Genomic DNA, 27,152 nt, shown 5'->3' on the forward strand with positions numbered 1-27,152 from the left:
GCTTGAGATACGGTAGTTCTTTAATTTGCACTTGTTACTTTGCTTTTGGCTACTGTGATAAAACACACTGACCAAAATCAGCCTGGGGCAGGAAAGGTTTGTTTCAGCTTCTACTTCCAGGTCACAATCCATCATTGAGGGAAGTCAAGGCAGGAAGCCAAGCAAGAACTGGAGCAGAAATTCTTACTGCTTACTGGCTTGCTCTCTGGCTTATACTCAGTTAACTTTCCTACACAGCCCAGACCCATCTGACTAGAAAGCAGAGGGCTCAGATCTTAGACTTGAAGAGAGAGAGTGCCCTGGGAATGTCACCAGGCTTTGAAACCTCAGTGCTCTCTGCCAGCAAGGCCACATGAGTCCTAAGCCCACCCAGACAGTACTACCAAAAAGAAATTGAGTACTCAACATCCGAGCCACTGGGACAGCCTCGTTGAAACCAGCACAGTGCCTTACTTTTGTCTTGTTTCTTTTCCTAATTCAGTTGTTCTTGTTTGTTATGACCATTTTCTTATATAGAAAGAGTAACTTAGACCTCCAAATAAAAATCAGTATGAAGTACTGGTCCATTTCCACACATAAACTGTTAAGATTGTAGATTAAAATAGCCAAATATGTGTTCATAGTATTTATACTTAACCACTGATATTTCAAAATCTACAGAATGTCTTCTACAGTGATGGCAGGGTAGGCTTGGACCTTTATTTGCTTCTCAGTACTGATGGACCTCAGGAACCATAACTTAATCATGTAAGCCATGATCCAGTTTGGGTTGAGTCTCCCTGATCTGAAATACTTGGTACCAGAAGTGGTACAGACTTTTTGGAGGATGTGCAATATGCAATGAAGTATGCTAGGAGTGAGAACTAAGTCCCAAACCAGAATTTGTTTGTTTCATATGTACTTGTATAGCCTGAAAGTTATAAATACTTTGGATTAAACTAAGGTATTTAGCCTATAATATTAACATGTATGACATATCATTATAATCCCTGAGGATTTAAAACTATATTCAGATGACTTAAGAACATGTAGTTCCCAGCACCTATTTAGGGGCTACCCTCAAGAATATAGAGGAACAATGTTGCTTCTGTCTTTGCAAGGCTGTGTTTGTGATATCCAAATAATACCCAAGAAGTTCAACCGTTGATCCTCCTCCACTACCCACATATTCTTATTTTTAGTTAAAAGGTGAACCATGAAAGTTCCTGGATCTGCCCCCAACCCCCGCCAAAATTGTGTTGATGTCTGTATTATGTACTTTTGGGGCGTCTAGTTTGGTGGCATTAAATACAGTTACACTGTTGTGTGACGACCATCTCTGTCCATCGCAGGACCCCATCTTCCTTTACGTAAGCCCTGAGAGCAGGGAACAATGAGTGCCTCCCCTGCCTGTTGTCCCCAGCAGTAACTATAATCCTGTCTTCTGTTTAGGAACTGACTCTTCACAGAAGGGAAGTTGGGAACATTATCATTATATGTCTGATTTATTTATTAGCATAAGCTCTTCCAGGTTCATTCATGTCGCAGTGTGTGTCAGACATCCTCATTAAGGCAGAATAATTTACCCTGTATGTCTCAATGGGAAGTATTTCCTTTTGTCCCTTTCGGGTTGGACCTAGGAGACTGTCAGTTAAAGTGGGAGAAGACGTTAGCAGAGAACAAGGAAAGGTTTCTGTGGGAAGAACCAATAGGTGTGTTTAGGAAACACAAATGAATGTTTAGGGGACAATCCTGAGATGTGGAAATTTGTGGCAGTGTTTATTTCTTTAGGTGTCTGAGGTGCTGCTGTCCTCGGGCGTGCATGCCGATTAGGCCTACTGTTATTTCTGGGAGTAGAACCAGCTGCCATGACATGTAACAGCTTCTTTCCCACAAGTGCCTCTTGCCACTCCTCCCTCCTGCCTTTGTGTTTTTTGAGATGGGGTCTTACTGTGTAGATCAGACTGTTACCAGCCTTGACATCGACTTGCCTCTGGTTCTCAGGTGCTGAGCTCATAGGCATGTGTTGCTGGCCAGCCAAAACTGCTGCTTTCAGTCATGTGAGGAAAGTTCAAAATACGTGACATCTTTAGCTTAAAATCACCTCTGTAGCAACTCACAGTTTCTGAGAATGTTTTCACATGTGCCACATTTTGACTTTCCATGTAGATGTTGGGTACTGAACCCGAGTCCTCTATAGGAGCTGTGAGTGCTTTTAGCTACCGAGCCATGTCCGGGACCATCAGGTTGTTCTTCAGTGATAGGGTCCTGAGAGAGAGGACCATAAGATCAGAAGATAATGATAGAAGATAGAGAAGATAAGAAGTCTGGGACTGGGAGGTCTTGTACAGGCTGTATCTTAGGCCAAAGTAGTGTATTACTTAGTATCGCACTATATATACTATTTCTAGGAGAGAAATGGGACAGAGAAAGCAGTCTGCCATACAATGGGACTAAGTCAGCAGGAAGCTAATTAAACAATGTTGCACAAGGGCAACACAGGGTATCTCAAGAGCATTATAAATCGAACACACAGCAATCTTGGGACTGGTAACCAGAGCCAAATATGGTAGGTTGATTGGGTTCTTGGGATCCGAAGCCACAGTTCCCCCAAGGCCCTGGCCTCAGGCCATTACCAGCTTTGCCAGTCATATTCTTGCTTTTAGAGAGGGAGCTGTGTTTCTTCTCTATACATCAGGGAAAGGCCAGGTTGATCAGTGCAGCCCCCGGTAGAGCCATGTATCCAGACTTCTACCCTAATGCTTCATGGGTAATGTTGCTATAAATATTGGTTTATAAATATTGTTCAAGTCTTGTTTTCAGTTCTTTTAGGTTGCCGGCCTAAATCACAATTGGAAACTCTCCAAAGGGTCCTGGTGTTGATTTGGGAATGACAGCATCACTGTGTGAGTGCACAGGTCACAGTGACCAGTAGGCATTTCAAGGACTCGAAGGCAGGTTTTTAAGAGAGCGAAATTACAATTACAGTCTATTGAATATGAAGTTCGTGAAGTCCTAAAACAGGAGTTGGCCCAGCCTATTAGTGGAAATGCTTGTTAGGCAAGTATTCTGTCAGAAGTGCCCTGTCTGAATGATTGCAGAACTAACAAATGCTCCACATCGTAAATTAAATCTCCGTGTTTGTGGGGCATGTAAAGCATGGGTGTGAATGAAAGTGACCCTTAGGAATGTGTTGGCAGTAGCTGAGCATGGTGGGGCATGGGGTGTATGAGCCAGGTGCTTGGAATCCCACCATTTGGGTAGTGGAGGCAGGAGGATCAGGAGTTCAGGATCAGCCTTTGCTGCATAGGAAATTTGAAGTTAGTGCTGAGCTAGACCCTGACTTACAAACCAACAGGAAAGAAAGACCTTGAAAAGGACCTTAGACAGTGTCGCCATCAGCCAAGCCTGGGTCCGAATTCTTCATTCTCTGGTTCTGATCTCATGTTGATGCCATCAGATGGGTTAGGGTTAGTTTTTTGTCAGAGCAATCATCCTGTGCAGTGTTCAGTGTCCTGCTTCTCCACACTCTTGTTAATGCTGGCTTGCCTGAGTTTTTAAAGTTTGTGTTTGTAAATAGCAAGTGTGCCCATCTGCCAGTGCAGTAGTTACCGGCCTTGTTGCTGGGAGAGGACAGCCACCCAACAGAAAACCTAAAGAAGAGAGGGTTACTTTAGCTCATGGTTTTGAGTAGATTTCTCCCTGTTAATTGTAGCAGGGGAGGCACAATGGTGGGAACAGTTTTTGGTGGCAGGCATGTGTGGGAGAAGTTTGTTCAGTGGTGGTGTGAACAGAGAGCAGAAAACATAGGCTGGAGCCAGAGGTGGCTGGAGCCCTGAGAGGGTCCTCCCTAGTGAAAAACCTCCAGGTTTCGCAGTCTTCAAATATGACCTGTAGAGACAGTTCAGATTTAAAACAGCACTCTGGCTGGCTGTAAATTCTAGGTTCTCTTGCCTTAGACTTCTTTGAGTATTGGAGTGTAGAGCTGAGATTACAGACATGCACCACCACACCTACCTCCTTATGACACTGATACGAATTTCATTAATGAGTGTTAAGTAATGTTAAGCATCTTTCTATGTGCTCACTGACCCAATATGTTCTGTGGAAACCTATATTGCAACCTCTGCCTGTTTCTTAAAAGTCTTGTTTTTTGGTTTGTGTTTTTTTTTTTTTTTCCTTAGGATTATTACCAGAATGACAGTATATTCATTTTTTCTCTTATTTATAAAAAAACCCAAATTCAGTTTTCTAAAGATCTAACCATCTAACCTCAGTTTGCTTCCCTGAGGGCTAGAGAGCTAGTTCAGCAATTAAAAGCACTGCTTGCCCTTCTAGTGGACCTGAGTTCAGTACCTATCAGGCAGGCACCAAGGAGCACACATAAACATTCAGGCAAAGTACCCAAATACATACAATTAAATAAAAGTAGTAAAAGTCAAATCTGCTTTACTGAAATGCAGATTTGGAGTGACTTTTCTTGCTTACCAGTTACTAACAGCAGAATTACCACTGACAGTCTGAAATACTCCAATCAGCCAAAACTATTGCAAACTGTTTTCCTTTTTAAGTACTCCACATCTTTTTAAGCACTGCTTTCCATCTCCTCCTTTCCCTTCTCTGAGGAGTTATTACTGCTTTTACTCCAGTCATACCTTACTTACTTCTCACCCCCATGTAATATTTGAGCTGCATGCTGCATTGTCAGCTCCACTGGCCATCTGAAATCATGTCCTCTGAGTTCATGGTTTGTTTCGTTTGGGAAAGCTGGCAGGAATTAGCTAGCAGTTAATCAGCACTGAAGTCTGACTTATAATTCTATAGAAAGTGGATATATTAGAAAATATAAATGTTCTATTTTTATTTTGAACCATCAAATTCTCAAACAATAAAAAAAACAGTGGTACCCTGCATGGTGGTATACTTTTGTAATTCCAACAGTCAGGAGTTGGAGGCAGGAGGATTACAAACTGAGGCTAGCCAGGCTTATAGAGCTAGACTCTGAATGCAAACAGTAAAACAAAACATTTTTTTAAAAAATGCTATTCACTTAAATTAATTAAATATATTTATATTGTGAGCATAAACTTTTAATTTATGCTCTTAGACATTTATGACAATTTATGTTCTATATCTATGTCTGTGAGCTGCTATAATGGACATACCATTTACTGGGGTGACTTATTAACATGAGAAATTTATTGCTTAACATCAGAAATTTATTTCTTACCTTCTGGAGGCTGAGAGGCCTAAGATCAGGGTGTCAGTAGCATCCATGCTTTGGGAAGGGTTTGATTTAGGATTCCTAAGTGGGAGTTTCTATTAAGGGGTTATCTAGAAGTCTCTCACTGGGTCTTTTCTTCCAGGTCACAGATTTCCTTCATAAAGGCTTGGCTTCCATAACCCGATCACCTTGCTAGAGGCCTGCCTCCTAGCATCTCTACTTGGGAGCTGTGGGGGCAGACAAATCCTGTTTCCAACCTTGCAGAGCCCTGCAATGAAATTGCACTAAGATAGATGAACAAGAGAAAAGTATGCATGATTATTTCACAAGTTCATATAGCATGGGAGCCCTATAAGGGAGGACTCTAAGAAGCTATAGAGTCAGTTACTCAGATATGCAATTGCCAAGAAATACTAAGTCGTGAAAGTGTGACCTAGTGTTAGGGGGAGGCTTAAGACTTCTGATTTTCTGCTTGGAGAGGAAGATGCTGCTTTCCCTTTGCCTGCAGGGAGAATGTCTTTCACAACAAGATTTTGATTCTGTCTTTCTGTAAGGAACAAGGTGATCCTTTTGTACCTGCTGTGTTTCAGTTGCCTTCAGCTTAAAGTCTGTCTCACTGTTTAGCCCCCTTGAGCAGTTTGATCTAAGATAAGACTTTGGGGGAGGCACAAGTGTTTCAGCACGCCAACAGAATATAACTTTAAAAACTCGTAAAAGGCACTCCCATAAAGGGAAGACAGGAGGAAAGGGCACTAAATCATCAGCACTATTTGTCAGTCTGTAAGTTCTATTTTGGGCCAGTCCACATGATAGGCATCTGGTGTGTGCCTATCATCCAGCTGTTGGAAGGCTGAGAGTTCAAGGCCAGCCTGGGCCACTCAGTCAGACCCTCTCTGGAAAACAAAAAATGAGTACAGCAACCAAACAAGACAGGAGTGTAGGGAAGCAGAGCAAAGGCCGAGAAGTAGCAGTGACATTGTAGTGTATGAAGAACACATCTAGGATGCTGTACTTTGCCAGCTGACTTGATTAACAACCAGGTCTTCTCGTTGTGTGCTCTGGAATATGATCATTTATACCCATTTGTTCATGCTTAAAATCAAAACTCTTACTAAATACCTAGGTGTCTGTGTCTGGGCTCATGCAGTATTTGTTGCAATTCATGACAGGTAAACCCCCTGGAGGTGTGGTGTGTGCAGCAGCTTGCAGCCCCAGTGTTCCATGTATTCGCTATCTGGTTTGAATAACATTATGGTGTTCTCATTGCTTCTCATCATGCCAAATTTCTGGTTTTCTTCCTTTCAAGATGACAGAAACGTTTGGCCTTGATTCCCGGTCACCCATACCCTCCTCTGAAGGAAATGCTCTGCACGGCAGATTTGATGACATGGAACATCTTCATTCACTAACAACCAACAGCCTGAATTTAGGTTTGTGGGCTTTGTTTCTTATACACACAAGTTAGACTATTTGCTGCCCTTGCGCTTTCTTTATATACAATGTATTATACTGTCACATTTACATTCATCATGCTGCTCTTGATTTCTTGGAATTAAAACATAATTACATTGTTTCCCCCTTTCTTTTTCTCCCTCCAATCCCTTCCATGACCTCATTATGATCTTTTGAATTTAAAACTGTTTATCACTTAATCTGCTTTAGAACAGCTTTGTCTGAGATTTCAACTTGATCTTTTGATTTCTGTGTACCGAGAAGGCTTCATATTCTCTGCTTCATTCTGCTTTGTGTCACAGCATAGATTGGAAGTGAGACTACTCCCTTATAATGAACTACGTCTCTACTAATATATGTTAAAGTCTCCAATGCTAGTAAATGGAATTGCTAGCTCATTGGATGGAGCTGTTAAATATTAATAAAGAGGTGCATATTTTAAACATTTATGAAGCATTTTCTTCACCATAAATTATAGTTGATTCTAATACATTAATAACTTAGGTTCCATTAAAGAGTTCTGAAAGTATTAGACCTTTCTTTGACACTCCAGAATAGCAACTTTCATATACTTCTGAAGCCTCAACTTTAAAAGATTTTTTTTTTCTTTAATTCATCCAACAGTGAAATACTGGCTGTTGCTATTCTATTGAGATCATGGGTAAGACTGTTCAGTCCTCACCCTGGGACTCAGAGCTGTTAAGGATCTTTGCTATCTTTTACTGTTAGACTTTGTTTTGGGAAAAGCTCTCTGCGATGACATTTCACATGTCAGACGTGGAGGGGAGAGGGCTTCAGAAAGTAATGACAGTTTGGTGTGAGGTCACCAGTGTGTTCAGTGGCAACTACAGAAAGGAGCCCTGATAGCACTTAGAGAAAGCTGGTTAGCCCCTGTGAGTGACCAGAGCAGGCAGTCACCATGGAACTCTGTGTTTAGATGAGTCTGTGCAACTTTTCAGGATCCTAGCTGGGAGAATAGAGTTTTGTTTTTTGTTTTTTTCGAGACAGGGTTTCTCTGTGTAGCTTTGTGCCTTTCCTGGAACTCATTTGGTAGCCCAGGCTGGCTTCAAACTCACAGAGATCCACCTGGCTCTGCCTCCTAAGTGCTGGGATTAAAGGTGTGTGCCACCACCACCTGGCCAAGAATAGAGCTTTTATTCCCCCTCCAGCCTATAGGAAATCTACTTTGTAAAGTTCTTCCCATTTGCTTGGTTCTCTGATTAATAAGTACTTACTCGCTCACAGTGTATGACAAGAATGAGCAGACCGCATTGGCCTGGTCACTGCTGCTATTTTACAGATGTCTACTTCGAGCCATATTATCCTGCTTGCTTCCTTTCTTCCTTCCTTCTTTTCCTCCCTCCCCCCTCTCCTCTCTCCCTGCCCCTCTCCTTGTCCCTCCCTCACTCCGTCCCTTCCTTTCTAATTCTATCCAGTTTTATTACCATTAGATCAAATCTTCCAACTATATTTCTGCATGACTGTGTATGAAAATAAACTTTCCCCACAGGTTTTGAGTCTCTATTTCAAAAGCTCTATACCATTTAATATTATCCTTGGTTTTGATTACTATGTATTAATTATACATGCTAGGGTGGATTATGTCTTAAACAGATGTGTAGTGTGCTTTGGTCATACTCACCTCCATTGTTCTCTTGTGCCCCTCTCACTCCTAATGACCCTCTTCCTCTTTCCAACTGTCACCTTTCTACACTCATGACTTTGTTCCCTAGTGACCCATTGAGATTCTTTAGGGTTTCTTACAAATAATGGGTGGGCTGTTATTTATAGGAGCATGGACAACTCGTCATCAGTGGTTACATTACTAAAGAAAAGGATATTCCCTCTCCTATAAACAATTAATTGTCTATAGATTCTCAGAGAGGAGTTGAGGGAGTACCATTCAGCTTTGCAAGACCCTAGGTAGTTATTCTTGACAATATCATTTGAGGACTGTTGTTAAAGGTAGGTATCTTGAGCCTGGTAGTGGTGGCAGCGGTGGTGGCGCACGCTTTTAATCCCAGCACACAGAGCCAGACGGATATCTGTGAGTTCAAGGCCAGCCTGGTTTACAGAGTGAGATCCAGGACAAGTACCAAAACTACACAGAGAAACCTTGTCTCAAAAAACAAACAACAACAAAAAAAGTTATGTCTCTTGGACTTGTCCTCGCTCAGAAACCATTCATAAGCACATACATCTGTGACAGCGTGATTAGATTGGTATTCACCGTGCTGGGCTAAGAAGATAATGATATGGGCTGATACACATCACAGCAGCATGCATCATCCTGAGTTGATCCCATTCTTATTTGTATTTTTCTCTTGAGAGCTTTGCTCAGCAAACAACAGGCCCTATTTGAATACCTGGCTCCTCTGTACTAAGCTGGTAATCTGCCTGGAGCTTCTCCAAGCCCCCTCTTTTCTCAGTTGTAAAGTCACATTGGATCTGAGGGTCTTCGAGCCCTATTCAGATCTGTAGCTCATGTGCACTCCATCAGGAGGGCAATTAATTGTAAAATCATTTGTTGATAACCTATGTGTAATGGGCTATTCCTGATCCTGTGGCTAATCCAAAATAGGGACTTTGGGCTTTGGATGTGACTCAATGGTAGTAGAGCATGTAATGGTTTCTCCACCAACATAAACAGAAGCAACAGCAAAAAGCATTCCAACACAATGTTGTTTCTTTAATGTACTCACATTCTCCATGGAGTGTGAAGGCAAACGTGTAAAAGAGTATGGTTCACAATGAAAGATAAGAAGAGGAATTCCAAATGAGGAGTACAATCAGTCTATCAGTGTGCCAGGACTCCAGGAAAGAAACATCTCTGTTTCTGTCTTGCTGCCCGCTCCAGAGGGATTTCTGTCATTGTACCCATTTTCAGAGTAGTCTCTTACGGTCAGCTGAGTTTGTGGGGCTGAGGCTTGTCACTGGCTCTGTTACCACAACGTGCACGGAAGTAGATTTGTCAAGTGAGAAGGCGACATGCTGCTTGTGTGTAGTTGTTGAACACTTCAGCTTACTTGTTTCTGTTGCTGACTTATACAGCCACCTGGTTTCTCGGCTCAAGCTCTGCCTTTTTCTCCATGCCATTCTCTTCTTGTACCTCACCAAGTATAAAGGTTTGGAAAATTTTCCCCATTCCTTTTCTATAAGCATTAACTTCCAGGGGCCTTTTTTAACCTCCCTGGTTTTGTGTCCATTACAGCCATTGCCTAAAAATTGTATTGTTCTCTGGGACCTGATTTGTTTTATGGGCTCATGGGTGCTGTGAGCCCATGGGGAACAGCTCTATAAAGTGTGTGACAACAAACACTATGAGAGGTGGGAAATGGGCATTTGTGCACTGGCAAAGGGCCAGAGAGGAGGCAATGGGCAGAGGGCCTGGGCAACAGGCATGAGAAGTTATAGCTAACTTTCATTAACTTGCACAGCAGAGCAGTGGCTGTGGGAAATTGCTCTGCAAGTGGGACCTTTGCTGTACTTCCAGCCACCTCCTGGGCTCTGCTCTACCTCTGCTTCCCCACCCATTGGATTGAGGTGCACAGGCAATACCTGGAGCTGTCGGGCAACGCTCTGACGACCACACAGAAATGAGGTCCCAGCAGTTGGCAGTGAACTATCTGGGGACAGGAAAGGCAGCTGAGCATGATAGATTCTATTCTCCCCTCCCCAGCTCTGCTGTATTGCCACTTAATTAGACCTGTTTCTAGTCTAGTTTCTGTTCTTAGACCTAGTCTCTGGACAAGATCAAAAGCAAAAGGAGTGGTCGTTTACTAGACAGGTTGTTCAAGGTGAAGTGTGGGTGGCGTTTGAAGGAAAAGAAGGTGCAAAGTCTGTGACTGACAGGTCAGTTCTGGTTTTCTGGTGTGTCAAGACACTGAAACATGATAAAGACACAGATTCAAGGAAGGCAACTGGTGTAAAGTTCCTCGTGTTCTTGTAAACATGAGGACAGACTGGCCAAGAGTTTATATTGGGTCCCTAGGTATACTCCAGTGATGAGTAAACTGATGTTCGTGTGGGTGCAGGCCTCTCAATGGACCCCAGCTTCCTCAGTCGGCCTTGTTCTCCTTTTATTGGGCAAATGAGGGGAACACAGGTGGTGCTTTGGACTGTCTCACACATTTCAGGAAACTGGAAGGGGAGGCCCCTACTTTAGATTCCAGAGCAGAGATGCAAAGCAATCCTGAAAGTCTGGAATAAAGTCTCCATTAAATAGAAGAAAATCAGGAGGCTGAAGCATAGGTACAGTGGTGGATCACTAGCATAGCCTACCTGAGGACAAGGGCAGAAACGTGGAGAAGAATGAGAAACTACTTAGACCCTAGCCCTCGTAGCCTAGTTCAGGATGGGAGAGAGGGTTCATATCAGTTTCCTGTCATCTCCCAGTGGTGGTGGCGGCGGTGCACGCCTTTAATCCCAGCACTTGGGAGGCAGAGCCAGATGGATCTCTGTGAGTTTGAAGCCAGCCTGGTCTACAGAGCAAGATCCAGGACAGGCACTAAAACTACACAGAGAAACTCTGTCTCAAAAACAAACAAACAAACAAAAAATTACAATGTCTTGCTTAACTTCTGGAAGAAATCTTTTAGAAAAAAAATACACACATCAAATAACTTTAAACAAATTGTTTTTCATATTTAGTTGTGTGTGTGCCCACTTGTGCTTGTTCACAAAGAGTCAGAGGCGGTTCTCTCCAGGGATTGAACTCAGGTTACCAGACTTGGTGGCAAGCAACATCCCACTGAGCCATGGCCCCTCATAATAATCTTGAAGAAAATCTGTATCATATTTCTTTCTTTTTTTAAAAAGATTTTTTTTATTTATTATGTTCACAGAAGAGGATGCCAGATCTCATTACAGATGGTTGTGAACCACCATGTGGGTGCTGGGAATTGAACTCAGGACCTTTGGAAGAGCAATTGGCGCTCTTAACCTCTGAGCCATTTCTCCAGCCCTCATATTTCATTTTGTTTGGATAAATGCTGCTTTCTTTATTGTTACGCAACCCTGTAAAGTAGCATTCCATCTCCTTACATATGTGTGAGCTTTCAACTGACACTTCATAATTTATAGCATTTCACATTTTCTTCAAGAATACAAATTTCAAAGAAGAATGCCATGGGAGAGATTGTTTCAGTGTATGGTTCATTGGTCCTTAAGGCTGGCCCCACTGGCCTCAAGGAAGGCTCCTGGTACAGCAAGTTGGGCTCCTCCCTGGACAGCAAAGTTCTCCACAGCTGGACCTTGCTAGGTTTCCCATTGCCTGCTTGACTCTGCACAGAACTGTTCATAGTCAGCTCTTCCACCTTGCTGCTTTTCTGTCTGTAATTACTCTGCTTTCTGGACTGCAGCCCAGGTGGCCTCCAACTATGTAGCTAAGAATTACTGTGAACTTCTGATCCTCCTGCCTCTCCTTCCCAAGTGGTGGAATTATTGGTATGCACCACACAGCTGGTTCATGTGGTGCTAGGGATCAAAGCCAGGGCTTCATGCTTGCCAAGCAGCCATTTCTACCAACTGAGCTACATCCCAAGCCCCATATGGAATCTGCCTGTAGCTAGAGTCCAAAGCTGTTACTCTCTGCTTACCAACATGCCTCAAGGTTATGACCCCATCTAAATGGAAACCAAAACTACCGATAAGAGGCTGGGGCTGGGGAGATGGTTCAGAGGGTAAAAGTGCTTACTGCACAAGTGTGAAGGACAAGGCTCTGATCTGCAGAACCTTGTGAAAGCCAGCTAGGTGTGACAGCCTTCTTTAATTCCAGAGCTTAGGAGACAAAGACAGTGAGTCCTCAGAAGCTGTGTAGCCAGATTACCTACAGCAGTAAGCTCTCAGTTCAGAAAGAGACCTAGCCTCTGTAAGGAAGAGAATGACCAAGAAAAACACTGCATCGGTCTCAAGCATCCACACATGAACACATAAACGCATCTACACACGTGAACATGCATACATACATACACACTACACAAATCCATGTACAAAATGAACAGTGTAGATTCTAATAAAGGAAGGACGGATGGGCGCGCACACACACACACACAGCAACAAGATGGTTAACTGGGTAAAGGCACTTGCCCTTGAATCCTGAAAACTTGAGTTTAATTGCCAAAACTCAAGCAACAAAACCAGATGCACTGGCATGCCTTTGTGATCCCAGTATTCCTGTGCTGAGGTGGGCAAATTCCGGTGCAGAGAGGGGAATTGCCTGGAGGCTCATGCAGCAGCAGGACCATGGAGACCTTCCACAAGATGGAGTAGAGAGCCCACTCCTGAAAGTTTTCCTCTGACTGCCACATGTACACTGTACACACACACACACACACACACACACACACACACACACACATACACACACAAAAATACATTTTAAAAATTAAAAATAATAATGAAGGTTGGATATATGGCTAAGTGGTTAAGAATGCTTACTACTCTTACAGAGGACCAGAGTTTTCAGCACCCACCACAATTGGGTCTCTTATAACCACCTGTAACTCTAGCTCCAGGGAATCTAATGCCATCTTCTAGCTTCTGTGAGCATACATATTCACCCACATATACATAATTAAAAATAAATCTTTGTTAGGCATGGTGGCATATACCTTTTACCCCAGCACTTGGGAGGCAGAGACAGACAGGTCTTTGTGAGTCTGAGGTTACCCTGGGCTACATAGTGAGACCCTATGAAGAAAAAAAGAAAAGAAAGAAAAAATAAGAATTAACGTAAGGGACTGGGGAGATGACTCACTGGGAGGGAAAGCCAGCTTTGTAAGCATAAGAGCTTGAGTTAAAATCTCCAACATCTGTATAAAAAGCTGGGCATATGTGCTTGTAATCTGAGATGAGATGGGCGGTGAGCTTCCAGTTCTGTGAGAGCCCCTGTCACAAGACAGTAAGGCCAGAAGTGTTAGAGGAAGACAGCTGATGTCTTGTTCTGCCTCCCAAAGCATGTACCCATGCATGCATCTCTGCACACTTGGGTATACTCCCCCATAAGTAAATTAAAATAAGAATAAGAACATGGCCTAAAAAGATAAACATTTAAACAAATTATGGTAATTTCTGTACTTTAGTGGCCAGGTATACATTGGGCCAGCAAAATGGCTTGGCAGTAAAAGGCACTTGCTGCAAAGCCTGATGACCTAAGACAATCAAGTCCTAAAGGTTGTCTTCTGACCTAAACGTGCACTGTAGCATCTGTGCACCCTGCTTGCACATACATGCACCGACTAACAGTTAGCAAACTCCTTAACCTGAATTTCCCCTTTCATAAAATATAGTTAATAATGCCTTTTCTTTCTTACAATTATCTGTAGAAATAGAATGAGTCAACAGATAGGAAAAAAATTCTGAAGTTTCTAAACTAAGCTTTTCAAATTGTAAGAATTCTTACTTTGTTGTTATTCCATGGGGCCATTTTGTTTTCATGAATAAATGGCAGAGTACTCATGACCAGGGTGAGAAAGGAAAACTTTGCAGTACAATTAGAAAATGTAAGGGAGTTGATCTGATGGAGTAATGACATTGATAAAGTGCCTAGTTTTGTTTGTTGTTTGTTTGCTGTGAGGACACGCTGGAAATGTAACTTCCTCTGTGCAGCCCCATCCCCTTCCTATTTCATGCTCTCCACATCCCGTATTAAGGCTTTCACCTCTGTACTTTAATTTCATCCATCTGCCAGCTGGAAGGGCCATACCTATAGTGGACATCCTTAAACAATTTGTTGAATTACTGTGTCTTTATTTCCTATCATCTGGATTCTTCAGGCATGATGATTCCAAGTGATGTCCAAGGTCCTGGCATGCTCGTCGATCTTCCAGCTGTGGCCCAAAGAAGAGAGCAAGAAGATCTGCCTTTGTACCGACTCCCCAGCGCCCGGGTTGTCTCCAAGCCTTCGTCACACATGGGCACAGTGTCTTCGAGATATGGAAATGCTGCATGGTACGCTGTCCTGCCTCTTTCTTCTTCCTTTGAAAACTGTTGTTAAGTTACACAGAGCAGTGTGTCTACCATTTATTATCATTAAGTTGTCACATAAAGGAATATGTTTCATTGTGTCATTTTATTACGTATGTGACTTTCTCCTTTATTCTCATTTCCCACCCACAGACCCTCCCCTGTGTTCCCTTTCCCTTATAGCTGGTTCCTGGTTTGGCTTTTGTTTCTGAACAATGTGAAATTTTAGTGTAACATTTAGAAAATATAGAAGGATATTATAACTAAATCTGTATTAGACAATTACTATTAAAAGTTGACATAGTACTTGAAATTAGATTACAAATAGAATTTTATATTTTTATTCACAAAATGGATTGCACACAGTATTTGATTAGAGAATGGGATATTAATTTACAGTTTCTATTAACAGGCCAGCAAGTGGCTTGAGGACAAAAGGATGTGTAGACTCATATAATAGTACATAAGCCTCATGGTTCTGGAGTAGGAAGCTAGATCATGGGGCGTTAATTCTTTGACAAGATAAAGGCCGATCTTTAAAACAGGTTGGCAGGAAAGTTATCAGGTTATTTGGGGGCCATGTTGAGGATTGAAATATCCTTAAATTCACAAAATGAATGGAATTCATTGGATATATCAATTTGGGATTAATGTATATTCTGATGTGTCATTGAGAACATGGTCAAGTAGCGATGAAGCTCCCAGGTTTGAAGGATCATCCAGGGAACCTCAAGCAGTGAGAAGAATGTGAGCTTTCAAAGTCCTGCCACACAGGGTGCTCTAGGCTTGACTGGAGAGAAGAAGGGGAGGTAGGGGCAGAAAGAAAAGGTGTAAGGAAGTTGATGGATTGCAAACCAAGGGGAGAGCTACAGAGATGCCAAAGATAAGATGCCCAAGAGAAACATTTTCATGGGGCTCCTTAAGCACAGAGCTGCTTTGTTTGTGTTTTGTTGATGTTGTTTTGGTGCTGGGTGCAAATCAGTGAGTTGAGAATGGAACAGAAAGTTCAGAAATTGGACATGGCAGGAACAGGGTAACGTTGAGAATCCTGGACATGCAAAGAGGCTAGTAATTGCCCAGATAATTCAAGGCAAGGGGGGTACACACAAACACACACACACACACACACACACACACACACACACCCCACACCACACCACACCACACCACACCACACTTACTAATATTTTGTTATATATAAATGCAGGTGCCGGCAGCATGCAGAGGGAAGCACAAGAACAAGTCAGCAATAGCATCTTTTCCCAGAAACGTACTTGAGAGTGGAAGGTTGAGACCATAGTTCATGACTTTTACGTGGTCCAGTCACGTGTCAGTGAAGCACCTTTGGTTGTCTCAGCTGGTCTTGAACTTAGTGTGCTAGTTGAATCTGATACACGTGGAGTGTTTTCTCTGCACTGGAATTGGTTAACTGAAGAATTGGAAGAGATCCAATCACAGGTTGAGCCCATTTCTTTTGCACAGAGAGAGGAGTGGACATGAATGTGCATTGCTTAATTGTCCCGGCCTCACAGGAAAGATGCACTCTGCTGCTACCCATGGCTTTCCCTCCTCAAGGGAACACTGAGGCAGGCAGAGACAGAGGCAGACACAGGTGTTTAGGCTCCAAACCAACCTTTACCTCAGGAGATTATTCTTGTATTTCAGTGTTGGCTTTGGGTTTGCTGTCAGAGATTTTTTTAAAAGTGTTTAAACTTCAGCAGATTTCAGAGGAGTTCCTGTGAACTGTATTTGCTCTTTTTTCCTAATCTCAAAAGGCTAGACTTAGGCATGAGGCTCACAAGTAACTATTTACTCCACTGTGGAGCGTTCCTGAATAATACACAGGTCCTTCTTCAGAAAGGTGGTCTTGATACTAAATGGCATTTTTTTTCAAGACAGGGTTTCTCTGTGTAGCTTTGGCGCCTTTCCTGGAACTCACTCTGTAGTCCAGTTTGGCCTCAAACTCACAGAGGTCCACCTGCCTGTGCCTCCTAAGTGCCGGGATTAAAGGCGTGTGCTACCACCGCCCAGCACTAAATGGCATTTTAAAGTTTCTTCTTGTTATTTACTTTGAGTACAACTCTGCAAAGGTCTGTCTGTGCTCACATGTGCTGAAGATAAGCACATGGTAGCTAGTTATAGGCCTAAGTGTCCAACAAGAGAGGAACTGGTAAGGAAAATGTGACACAAACACACAAGGGATTTTGTCCAGCTGTAAAGAATAGAATGATGGCATTTGCAGGACAATAGATGCACTAGAGATTCTTGTGCAAAGTGAAATAAGCTAGACCCAGAAAGATGAGAATTGCATGTTTTCTCTCTCACGTGGAACGTAGGTGTAGATTGATACGTTTGTCTCCATTTGATGGTATGCATCTCTGTGAAGGGAGGTAGAGGTCCAAAGTGAGGGGAGGGACACAGAACAGGTAAGAGTGTAAGTGAGATGAAGGCAGGTGGAGGAGCTGTTTGTGTGTATGCAGGACCACTGAGAGGGTGCTAGGGAGCGTGACAGGGAGGTAAATAAGAGCACAGTATAATGACATGTGTGACAGTATGACTATGAAATCCATTACTGTGGGGTAACTAGAAAATACTAATGAAAACAATTAGAAAAAGTTAAAATTTCCTCAATGTTTTAAGCACATTTACACCTCAATATATGCAATAAAAGTATTTGATTTACTCTATTGGATTCTAATTCAGACTAAATGGTGTATACATTCATGGTAAAGTGACTTTATTTGTTCAATTGTACACCCCTTCTGGCTTTCTGAAACTTATCCAATATGCATAACGTTCACAAGTTTCAGACTATTTTCTATGAAACAATCTGATTACAGTGTGTGTATATCGACTCCTTGAAGAATGATAATAGGCAATGATACTGTAGTGAGCCTCTTCCAGTAGACGAATCCCTGAGTTACATCCTAATCAAAGAAAACCAATATTTTTATGTGCTAGACACTGTCTTGCCTCCTCCCTTCCGTGCAGTTCTGAGAACTAGGTGTGTCATAGTTAACCTTGCCTGTCAACTTGTCACAAACCTGGAATCACCAAGAGGACGTTCCCGGGGGGGGGGGGGGGGGGGGTGAGGGTGGGGGGGGGAGGCATTTTCTTCATTCATACTTGTAGTCCAAGGGCTCAGCCCCCTCTCGATTTAGCAGCATAAGAAAAGTAGTGGATCCTAAGCTGTGGAGCACTCTACTCAGCCTCATTTTTGGGGGGCTCTGCTTCAGTGCCTGCCTGTGCTTCTCTATATGATGGGACTACTGTAAGCTATAACATAAAAAAGACCTTTTCTCCCCAAATTGCTTCTGGGCATGGTGAGGGATATAATTCCTATATTGACAATATAAATGGGCCATGGAAACCATTTATACTGTCATTAGAAGAATTTCATCCCTTAGCTGAAAAAATCCAAAATCAAAGCAAACTTTCATAAATGCCAATGATTGCTTTTTTTCCTAAAACTAAGAATTTTTAAAAAACTATTTGCTCTAGTGTGCTTTCTGTTGCTGTGATGAACACCATATCCAGCAGCAAGCACATTGCTGCACTAACTAGTTACTCTATAATTCAGCCTTTCTTTTTATCCAGGTCAGTAAGTTGACCTAACTTGAGAGGTCAAAATAAACAGTGAGTATCTGGACTGTTCATCTAGCTGGTCAGTCAGTACAAGATTTAAGAAGCATTTTAGGCCAGGCGTAGTCACTTACATCTGTAATCCTAGTACTAGGGAGTTGAGGCAGGAGGATTGGTGTATCTTCCACGCCAGGCCTGGTTACAGAGTGAGACTCTTTTTTTGTTTGTTTGTTTGTTTGTTTGTGTTTTTTTCCAGACAGGGTTTCTCTGTGTAGCTTTCCGCCTTTCCTGGATTTCGCTCTGTAGACCGCTGGCCTCGAACTCACAAAGATCTACAGAGTGAGACTCTTTAGAGAACTACAGAAAAAAATCTTATATATTGATGATATTGCAAATGTGAAATTGTACGAGGCACCAAGTCTCATATTTTATTTAATCATTTTGTGAGGTTTTGGAGCTATGTGGGGGGTTGACTATTAAAGCAGAGAATGTTTGCTTTGTCTATTTACTGTTGTGAATACTTTAAAAGGTTAAAAACTAATTATTTACCCATAGATCATGTAATTTTGGAGCTTCCAAGAACTTTTAAGAATAAGAATGTGTCTTTCTCCTTACAGGGAGTTACCCGAGAGAGAGGAAGGTGAAGGAGAGGAAACACCCAACTTCAGCCACTGGGGTCCACCAAGAATGTGAGTGTGTGTCATTACCGTCCTCAGGGCAAGCACACCCCTGTTCTTTTCTTCAGCCTATTTAGTCTGCTGCCTAGTCTTATGTCAACTTTACACAAGCTGGAGTCATCTGTAAGGAGGGAACCTCAACTGAGAAGTTGCCTCATAGAGATCTGGCTGGACGGCATTTTCTTAATTAGTGATTGTTGGGGGAGGTCCCAGGCAATTGTGGGTGGGGTTATCCCTGGGCTGGTGGTCCTAGGTTCTATAAGAAAGCAGGCTGAGCAAACCAGTAAGCAGCACCCCTCCATGGCTTCTGCATCCACTCCTGTCTCCGGGTTTCTGTCCTGACTTCCTTCAGTGGTGAACAGTAATATGGAAGTTTAAGCCAAATAAATCCTTTCCTTCCCAACTTGCTTTTTCTATTATCATAACAATAGAAACCCTGACTAAGACACTTAGTCACACTGTAATTGATACTTAAAAATAAGTAATATCCTTTGTGCTAAATTTTAGTCCCCTTTTTTCTTCTCTAAAGATTCTTAGCCAGTATTAATAAACTCTTTGATGCTGTCTCAGAAAGCAACTTGCAAATGTCCCTCTGAGAGTAGCCACTGACAGACGTCATGCTTTATCATGTGTCAGTTACAAGTGAGGTGGTTCTGCCTTGAGTGCTCTGAAGCTGCAGGTCTAGAAACAGTAGTTGAGGATTCTCTCACCTACTAGCTTCTCTTGCTCCTCTCTCCTGTGGAGTATGCATTTGTGTCTGGTTTGGGCTCACAGAACGAACTCATCTTCTCTTGCATGTGGTTGCACATCGAAGTACTTGTCAGACCACCAGCATTTTATAATTATTAAAGTCCTTCAGTAGCTCCTCTCTCTGTTTTTTATGCTGTGTTAATTCCACATCCCCCAACCTATCATCTTACGGTTCCAAGTTTTGTTTTAAAGACTCTGAAGACATATTTTCTGAGTCATTTTTAAATTGAGTTGACTACTAGTCATGCTTCTATAGTTAAAGCAAAATTTATATAGGAACAAATTTCATACTCCTTTTTAAAGTGTTGTTGGATAAAAAAAAAAAAAGTATTTGTTTGGGTATATGTATGGGTGTATGCGTGATATGATGGCACTTGCCTGTAATCCTAGCACTTGGGAACCTGACACAAGAATGCCAAGTCAGGGTCAGCCTAGCTATAGAATGATACGTTATATCAACTAACAGAAGCAAACAAACAAAAACTGTGATGCAGAAGGAGAAAGCAAGAAGCCCTGCTAGCCTTAAAAGCAGATAAAGTTGGCCTTCTCCAAAGATCCTCACGCTTAAACCTTCTCTCTGGGAAAAGCAGTGGGTTGTGCGCCACACGCAGCAAGTTCATTTTAGTTTGCAAAGCTGAGTCTTTATTACAATGAATAAGAGCTTGCTTCAGTCTTCACCCCTTTGTTATTTGCTCAGTCTCTGCTAACACTGTGCATATGAATGAAGTGGCTGATGGTACAGTGATAGGAGAGAGGCATGTCGTCTTAGCTAGCCCATCTCTGAATCTGAAGAGTTCTTATTTGAGAGATCTAGCTTGTCAAAATTTAAACTTTTACATGTCATACATTTTGCGTGTCTCATAATTTTTGAGCTAGCATCATTCATATAAAATCTGTAAAGTACATTAGGAATTTTTAATAAAACATGAGCCACAGGCTATGCAATAGATGGAACACTTACAATGACAATATAGCAAGTGAAATTACCTTATTCATGAGTATGTTTTCTTTGTCCCTTTTACAGTGTGGAGATTCTTAGAGAACCTGGTGTGTCTCTTGGCATCAGCATTGTTGGTGGACAAACAGTTATAAAACGCCTAAAGAATGGAGAGGAGCTTAAGGGTATATTCATCAAACAAGTATTAGAAGATAGTCCTGCAGGCAAAACCAATGCTCTTAAAACTGGGGATAAAATACTTGAGGTAAGTGAAGTTGAAAGAATGTTTTACTTTACAGTAAAAGAGTCACTTTGGCAAACCTCATGTTTAGTATAATTGGATCAAATTTGTAGCGTCCATTTGTGACACCTTAGTTTGTATACCATAAGCACACTATGTAAGCTTCTTTAGTTTGTGAGGGGAGAGCAAGTCAAATACTAAAGGCTGCTATGGGATGTTCTGTATGTTAAATGCATTGCTCTAATTGGTTAATAAATAAAACACTGATTGGCCAGTAGCCAGGCAGGAAGTATAGGCAGGAAAGGAGAGAGGAGAATTCTGGGAAGTGGAAGGCTGAGACAGAGAGACACTGCCAGCTGCCACCATGACAAGCAACATGTAAAGATACCTGTAACCCACAAGCCACATGGCAACTTATAGATTAATAGAAATGGGTTAATTTAAGGTATAAGAACAGTTAGCAAGAAACCTGCCACAGCCATACAGTTTGTAAGCAATATAAGTCTCTGTGTGTTTACTTGGTTGGGTCTGAGCCTGTGGGACTGGCGGGTGAGAGAGATTTGTCCTGATTGTGGGCCAGGCAGGAAAATTCCAGCTACAAAAGGCTGATTGAAGGATTTAGCATATAGAACAAGTGGACACCTGCTTCCTAGAACCTTTAGCAAATTCTAGGTTTTGTGCTTGTATCTTGTCTACGGAAAGAAGTTAACCCTGGAAGAGGATGGATCCATGGGCTACAGGTGTTCAGTTTTATGGGAACAAATCTTATTTATTTTATAGATTTGCTCGTTATTTATTATTTTTATGTGTATGACATTGCTGCATGAATTTATGTCTGTCTTGTGCATACAGGAGACTGCAGAGGACAGAAAAAGGCTTTAGATACTCTGGAAACTGGAGTTACAATTGGTTGTTAGCTGCCATGGAGATGCTTGGAACTGAACCCAGGTCCTCTGCAGTAGCAACCAGTGCTCTTAACTGCTGAGACATCTCTCTAGCCCTGGAACATAAATTTTCAATGGACATGAAAACACTAAAAATGTTATGGGATCTAAATGGATATGTGCATTGGGCTTGTTGGATGATACCATGGTAGATACCTCTAGTTCCCTGTAGCCCATGTTGGCCTTGAACTGGTTTGTTTGTAGCTGAGGCTGGCCTTTAACTCCCAGTCTTCCCATCTCCACCTCCTGCCAAGATTACAAGTGTGTGTCACCAAACGAGTGTGTAATTACCAAATGCAAACAAGTCTTCATTTCTCTGGAATAATGTGCAAATGTTACTTGCTAGTCTTTATGCTTACCCATTTGTAAATTTGAATAGTGCTATCGAACTATTTTCAGGAGTGACTGAGCTGTTTTATGTCCCTATAAGCCATGAGTAAATAAATGATCCAGTTTGTCCGAATTCTCAATCTGGTGACGGTGTTACCAGTTTGGCATTCTAATAGGTATACAGTGATACCTCATTGTGGTTTCAGTTTGCAGTTCTGTCCTGGCTTAGTGATGTGTGTTCCCATATGCTTATTCTCTCCAGTGAAGCTTCTTAGCATGCCTTCTACTTGCTTTCTGGTGGTCTGTTGCTTTATCTTCTGTAAATTAGGATTGAAGAGATGTCTCAGAAGTAAGATGTCTCAGTAGAGCCCTGACTTCTGTTCCACAGGACCTGACATGTTCCTAGTACCCTCCCTCATCAGGCTGCCCACACTAGGTCTTATGGCTGTAGCTGCAGGGGATCTGATACCTTCCTCTGATCCCTGAGAGTACCAACACATATGTGTGCATATACACATAAATAAATCAAAATTTTAAATAAATAAAGTGAGTTTTTTCACCTTATCTGCTAGTTTTTTCATGCTCCCAATGGCACTCAGAGGTTACATTTTACTATGCATTGTGTCAAATGTAATGAATCATTTGCTCTTTTCCTGTGATTCCTGCTATAAAGTTTTTATTTGGTTTGTTTTTAGGTAAGCCAGTGATGAGTTCTGTCTGTATGTTGTAAACAGATGTCTTTAAGCAACTACATGAAAGATTTAGATACAGACAAAGAACTTCTTTAAGAAGTTAGAGTTTATTTTTCAGAAGTCTTCATCCATGTAGCCACTTGAGTTCCTGCTTTCTAATTCTAACACCAAAAAGAACCAGGATTTGGTGTCGCAGTGCATCAGAGTGCCATTTGTCCCTAGCTTCCCACTGTCAACCATTCCCATCTCGAACTATGGAATCTTTTAGGAGAACACTTGAGTTCATCCCTCAGTCCTGCTCTTCAGGCCCTTAAAACAAAGCACTCACCACTCTACTGGGTTTTACCCACCCCAAAAATTAAGGCATTGCTCTCTTCTGGATTTGAAACCCTGGTTCTGTGCTCTTTGAGAACTGTGGGCATGCTATTACGTTAGGCTCTCTGAGTTTCCATAATAAGCAGATAGAAACACTTTTAGTAAAAGAACCTGTGCATGTTTGGATGCTCTTTTTGTTAACATAAATTGAGAACTATTCAGTTTCTGGATTGTAATAATAGTTTACAGAGAGACAGTAAAAGTTCAGAAGGTTCCTCACTCCCACTCAGAATCAGGCTTCTGTTACATACTGCCCTGTGCTATTGCAGAAACATCACTGGAATGGAACCTTACCAGCTCCCAGGTTCAGGTCATTATGTTAAAGTGGGACTGTTGTTATAATGGAGCTGTCCTCTTTGCCCCAGGGGGAGACATTCTTTTCCTTGGTCAACGTGGGAAACAGTAGAGCACTCCATGTGTGGTTGTTTCCAGTTCCTGGTTGTGGTCTCACTCATCAGCTCTGGTTTTTCTCACACATAGGAGGATACACATGAACTTGAGCTAACCTGTCCACAATCTGGTGCCTTTCTAATCAGAATGCCGTCTTCTGTGTTTCAGGTATCTGGCATAGACCTGCAGAATGCCTCACATGCAGAAGCTGTGGAGGCCATCAAGAACGCAGGAAACCCTGTGGTGTTTGTGGTACAGAGCCTGTCATCCACTCCAAGGGTCAGTTCTGCATCCCATTACTCTCTTCACCTCTGCTAACCTTTGTCTCCCAGAATTCCCCTTTTCACTGTTGCTTGGTTTTACTATTGAAAAAGTATTAACTCAATACAGAGTTAGCTTTTTCCTTCAGTTTCTGTTTTTCAGGCCCAGTTTTAATCTGCTGGCCAAAATTGAGTCATGACACCGTACATTAGTTCAAACAGGCCTGAGAATCACAGTCATAATTCTATTCTCTCCTTGCCTGCTTGCCAGCTCTGCTAACACAGCGACACACTACCACACTTTTCTTAGTTATTTTGAAGTTAGAAAGGGTGTCAGTGGCAGGTTGTACATTTCTCAGTAGCTTAAATCCTGGAAATGGAAGCAATATGTACTTCTAAACAGTAGAAAAACTATATATTAACAGTATTTCCTGTGTCTCAGTACTGTAATGTAGTCCTTCAGGGATACAGATGATAATACTTGTGTGGAGAACAGGACAAGTGGCTTACCAGGTATCCCAGCACCCCAGCTTTGATGGGGTGCTTTGCATGCAGGAGAGCAGTTTCTGCATAGTGGGCAGCCGCCATGGTCACATTGGGCAGCTCTGCTGGGTGACCATGCGCCACCGCTGTGTCTTCCAGCCTCACCCCAGCAAGACTAACAGAGAGAGTGAACTGTATAAGATCCTCACATTTTCATATGATCTGAGATTCAACTTGGCTTTTTGGAGTCCAGCTTTTAACCTGTATTTTATAATCTTGAGAATGTAGTTGTGACTATGCTTTTATTCCCAAAACTGTGTTCAATAGGAAATTTAGCCAGACAGTTCTTTGCTAAATGGTACTCCCAAAGAAACAATTGTGAGTGAAAATGAGTCATCCAGGATATACATTATGTGGCCAACCTTAAGTGCCCTGCTGAAAAATATTTAGAACATTTGAATATGTTATAGATTCAACTAAAAATGTCAAGCGTCTAGTAGCTTTTTCTAGTGAGCTGAGATATGAGTGTTTCATGGATGACATAAACTCAGCTATAAAAACAGGAGCTTCTCAACATCCTCCCATACCCATGTCACTTGGTCCAGGAAGCAGGACAGGCTGCACACTGTAGCTTCTGGCCTCCAGCCTTGAGTGGATGCTAACTGATGGTGTTGGTCACTAGATTGACTTCCTCTGCTTTTAACCTGGGTCAGCACAGAGTAATTCCTGAGCCCACAACACAAATCAAGTTTCATGCCTTTGCTAAAGGGGTTTGGCTGGAGTGTTGGCACAAGTCCTCAGGGAGAGGGTGGCAGATGCAGATAGTACCTCACGGTTTCATCGCTTTCTCTAGTTTGCAGAACTAACCACAGAACTCTGGGGCTTCATGCATGGCAGCACTGTACTCCTAGACACACTCCTCCCCACCCCTCCGAATTTAACTTTATGAAATTAATCCCCAATGCTGGGGATCAATCCACAGTCTCTCACATGCTAGGCATGCACCCTCCCCTGACCCTCCACCTTCAGCCCCTAATTTTTATTTGAGACAAAGTCTTACTGAGTTGTCCAGGCTAGTCTCAAACTCCTGATCCTCCTGCCTCCCACATAGCGAGGACAACAAGTATGGCCCAACCTTAAACATTTTGACCAGATCACACTAATTTTGAACTTTCTTCAAAACCCTAAAAGATTTCCTAGTGCTATGCCACTCAAAGGACAAATTTGTAACGGTGTTTTCGTGCTGAAACACTTCCCAGCACTGTCAGCCGCACAGCGGTTCATGTACTACATAAACACCAGCACAAACACACCCCTTTCTGGGAACTTTTGAATCCCAGCTCTGTTTACAGCACTTACTTTACCTAGCAGCTAGCTGTTCATTTTCGATCAGAGCCTATGCTTCTTACTGCATTTCTCTTTGGAAAGTTTCTATGCCAAGGTAATTTTTCCATATAATAATGGAAGTCCTTTTGATAGTAGCATTGTGTACTTTTTCATATCCCCACCCCACCCCCACTTCAACAACAAAAAAACTTTTGAAATTGTAGCCATCTCCTCAGCCATCCCTTAAGCATCATTAAGAATTAAAATTGAAATTGAGCTTCATCTCTAAGCACTTAGTGAGTATGGCTACGTACTAGACCATCTAATTTCCCCAGAAGCAGTGTGATGTGCTCTTTTCTTCCAGCGCTCTGGTTGTGCTTCCTTATCATGTGGCTTCAGAACGGTACCCTTCATTTGGCATATGCACATTTTCTGTGTTAGCCATATAAATTCATTTTTCACTGTTATGTGAAATGCATGGTCTTCTATTTTCCTATAAGAGGTAGTGCTTTTGGTGAGCATTTTCTCTTCTGAATTTGCCGGTGATTAGCATATGCAGTACCAGGTCTTCACTATTCAGAATGTAGACATCATGAGAGGCAGCTGGCTCTGCTCAGATCACAGCTTCTGCATGCCTTTTCTCTCTGCCTGTTTTTGTCATGAGCGGAAGTAGACCCCAATTGTTCTGTTTCTGGATCCTGATGAGACTCAAATGCCCATAGCCTGTGACCTTGTACTCCAGCAGATTGTTAGTGTATGTGAGGAAGACAAAGGCACAGAGCACAGTGCTCCTATGGAAGCTCTGGCTGGACGTTAAGAAGTTATCGCTGGAGCTGGAGAGAGGCTGAGAGCACTTGCTGCTCTTACAGAGGACCCGGTTTGGTTCCTAGTACCCATGGTGGGCAGCTCACAGCTGCCTGTAACACCCTTTTCTAGCCTGTGAGGGCACAGACATGCACACACATATACATGGTCACACAGACACACGGACACAAGTGCACATGGACACGAATACACATATACGCACAGACATACACATATGAATAAAAGTAAGTCTTTTGAAGAACTTAGTACAGTTGCTTTTATTGAAGTGAAACATTTCTAAGACCTTACTAATTCTTAATTTGTTATAGTAAAAGTGAATAAAATTTCATTTTAAATTGCATTTAGATCAAAGTGGTTAATTTTTGTTTTGTTTTTAATATTCTCTAGACAGGCAGTTCCTTTAATTTTCTAGAAAAGGTTTTTTTTTCCCCTACCTTCATGTCAGCCACTAGGTTTTATGTGATAATTATTTCTGTTACAGTTTGAAGAGTCTCCAGACCATTACTAGTGGTGAGGAGTATAGCTTAGGAGTGGAGTGCCTAACATGGCTCTGCATTCAATCTCTAGGACTAGGAAAAAAAAATCACTAAAAATGCTACATTTTCCGAAGATGTCTGATAGGTAGCATTCCAACGAGACATTATTTGGGAAGTAGCAGCCACATGCCAGAGATAGCTGCTGCAGAGGGAGAGCCAGGAGGACAAGCCAGCTCCTAGGTGT

At 42.2% G+C, this 27,152-nt stretch overlaps 1 protein-coding gene across 1 annotated transcript in view; it reads left to right on the forward strand.

Annotated features, from left to right (window-relative positions):
* The window catches only part of Patj (PATJ crumbs cell polarity complex component), a 325,946-nt gene that overhangs the window by 110,855 nt on the left and 187,939 nt on the right, over positions 1 to 27,152 (forward strand). Inside the window, exons 21-25 of the mRNA XM_036177074.1 lie at positions 6,510 to 6,633; positions 14,431 to 14,605; positions 18,820 to 18,891; positions 20,654 to 20,831; positions 23,707 to 23,817. Of these exons, the coding sequence (XP_036032967.1) occupies positions 6,510 to 6,633; positions 14,431 to 14,605; positions 18,820 to 18,891; positions 20,654 to 20,831; positions 23,707 to 23,817 (660 nt within the window). The remainder of the gene's footprint in view (positions 1 to 6,509; positions 6,634 to 14,430; positions 14,606 to 18,819; positions 18,892 to 20,653; positions 20,832 to 23,706; positions 23,818 to 27,152) is intronic.

Source organism: Onychomys torridus, chromosome 2 (genome assembly GCF_903995425.1).
Source record: "Onychomys torridus chromosome 2, mOncTor1.1, whole genome shotgun sequence".
NCBI classification, from domain to species: Eukaryota; Metazoa; Chordata; class Mammalia; order Rodentia; family Cricetidae; genus Onychomys; species Onychomys torridus.